The sequence below is a fragment of the Corapipo altera genome, unplaced genomic scaffold, assembly GCF_003945725.1.
Source record: "Corapipo altera isolate COAL_440 unplaced genomic scaffold, ASM394572v1 61019, whole genome shotgun sequence".
In the NCBI taxonomy this organism is placed as follows: Eukaryota; Metazoa; Chordata; class Aves; order Passeriformes; family Pipridae; genus Corapipo; species Corapipo altera.
In genome coordinates this window covers 1-2,142 of record NW_020885144.1, presented here as the reverse complement: position 1 = coordinate 2,142, position 2,142 = coordinate 1, and the positions used below count along the sequence as shown (strand labels likewise).

Below are 2,142 nucleotides of genomic sequence, written 5' to 3'. Positions count from 1 at the left end.
GGGGTGGGGACAGGGACACGGGGACAGGGACATGAGGATGGGGGTGGGGGTTAAAATGGGGATAAGGAGGGGGATGGGAACGATGCCGAGGATGAGGGGGATCAGGATGAGGGGGAGGATGAGGATGGAGGTAGCAATGAGGATGGAGTCGAGGGTGGGGATGGGGACAAGGAAGGGATGACGATGGAGACAGGAGAGTCAGGACTGAGGAGGAGGACAGGGAGGTGACACCCCCGTGCCCCCCAGGCTGTACCCTGTCATCCCGGCCAACGCCCGCGTCGTCCCCGACCGCGACATCCGCGTGGGCGAGTACCTGGTGCCGCGCCAGGTGAGCGGGGGGACACCCCCACACACACCCCTCACCCCCCGGGGGTCCCCGGGAGGTCCCCAGCGTGTCCCCCTGACCCCCGTGTCCCCCCAGACCCTCATCACCCTCTGCCACTACGCCACGTCCCGCGACAGCCGCTTCTTCCCGGCGCCCGACACCTTCCACCCGGAGCGCTGGCTGCGCCACCGGGACCCCGGGGACGGCTTCGGGGACACCCCGGGGGACCCCAGTGACACCCCCGGTGCCACTCCCGGCCCCGGGCACCCCTTTGCCTCGCTGCCCTTCGGCCTCGGCCCCCGGAGCTGCGTCGGGCGCCGCTTGGCCGAGCTGCAGCTGCACATGGCGCTGGCACAGGTGGGTGTCCCCCTGTCCCCGTGTCCCCTGGGGTGCCCGTGTCCCCTCCCGTGTCCCTCACCTGTCCCTACCCCCCAGATCCTGCTGCAGTTTGAGGTGCGTCCAGAGCCCGGGGGGGGCCGTGTGACCCCCATGACCCGAACCCTGCTGGCCCCCGGCACCCCCATCGGGCTGCGCTTCCTCGAGCGGTGACACGGGGACACCGAGGACACTGGGAACAGCAGGGACATTGGGGACACCAGGGACATCAGGGACATCGGGGACACCGGGAACACCAGGGACACCGGGGACACCGGGAACACCAGGGACACCAGGGACACCGGGGATGTTGTGGACACCGAGGACCCCAGGGCCATCAGGGCCATCAGGGACTCTGTGACATTGAGGACACCGGGGACACTGAGGATGTTGGGGACAGTGGGGAGGCCTCGACCCCAGTGGTGACCTCACCAGCCCCCAGTGGTGGCCTCGACCTCGGCGGGGACCCCTCCCCCCGTGGCGTCCCCAATGCCATCGTGTCCCCCATCCCAGGGGTCCCTGACCCTCATGGGGACTCCAGACCTGGTGGTGACCCCGCCCCTGCAGTGGCCTTGCCCCCCTAGTGACAGTGACTGTGACACAGCCCCGATCCTGGGGGGTGGCCTTGACCCCAGTGGTGGCCCCAACCCCACGGTGGCCTCAATGACCCCGATGGTGGCCTTGACCACAGCTGTGTCCCTGCCCCTGTGGTGGCCTCAGTGACCCCGATGGTGGCCCCCCCAACCCCGTGGTGACCCCAGCACTGCTGGTGGCCGTCCCCTCCCCCTTTTCTCTCCCCCCCTCCCCCGGTGATTCCGGGTTTATTTATTGGCCAATAAAGTGATTTTGGTACCTCTGGAGCTCCTGCCCCTCCCCCCGTGACTCAACCCCCCGTGACCCCCCCGGGGTGGGGGGGACCCGCCCCAACCTGCCCAGGTGTGCCCAAGGGGGGTGTGGCCTCACGGGGGGGGGGGAGGGAGGGGAAACACGGCGGGGGGAGTTTTGGAGCCCCTCCCGGTGTCCCCAAGGGGGGGGGGAGGGTCGGGGGGGAGGCCAGGAGGGGTGAGGGGTGTCCGGGGCGGGTTAACCCGGTCGGTGCCACCCCCGGGGGGGGGTCAATGTCCCAGTTGGGAGGGTCTGACGTCAGCACGGGGGACTCTGGACCCTCGTGGGGACCCTGGGGCGGCCGAGCGCGGTGACCGCCCCTCCCCCCCCCCGGGGCACCCGCGGGACACCCCCCAGGGGGACACCCCCCCAGGTGACACAGGTGGGCAGGGAGGGGAGGGGGAGGGACAAGGGGAGGTCAGGAGGAGGATTGGGCTCACCTGGGCACAGCTGGGCTCACCTGGACTGATCGGGGCACCCCTGGGCTCACCTGGGCACAACTGGGCACAGCTGGGCACAGCTGGGCTCACCTGGACTGATCGGGGCACCCCTGGGCT

General features: G+C 70.2%; 1 protein-coding gene across 1 annotated transcript in view; it reads left to right on the top strand.

The window, feature by feature from the left end:
• Positions 1 to 1,560, top strand: part of LOC113960539 (25-hydroxyvitamin D-1 alpha hydroxylase, mitochondrial-like) — a 7,093-nt gene extending 5,533 nt beyond the window's left edge. Inside the window, 3 exon segments of the mRNA XM_027670152.1 lie at positions 247 to 328; positions 422 to 682; positions 761 to 1,560. Coding sequence (XP_027525953.1) covers positions 247 to 328; positions 422 to 682; positions 761 to 874 — 457 coding nt within the window. The 3' untranslated portion in view covers positions 875 to 1,560.
• The last annotated feature ends 582 nt before the right edge of the window (positions 1,561 to 2,142 follow it).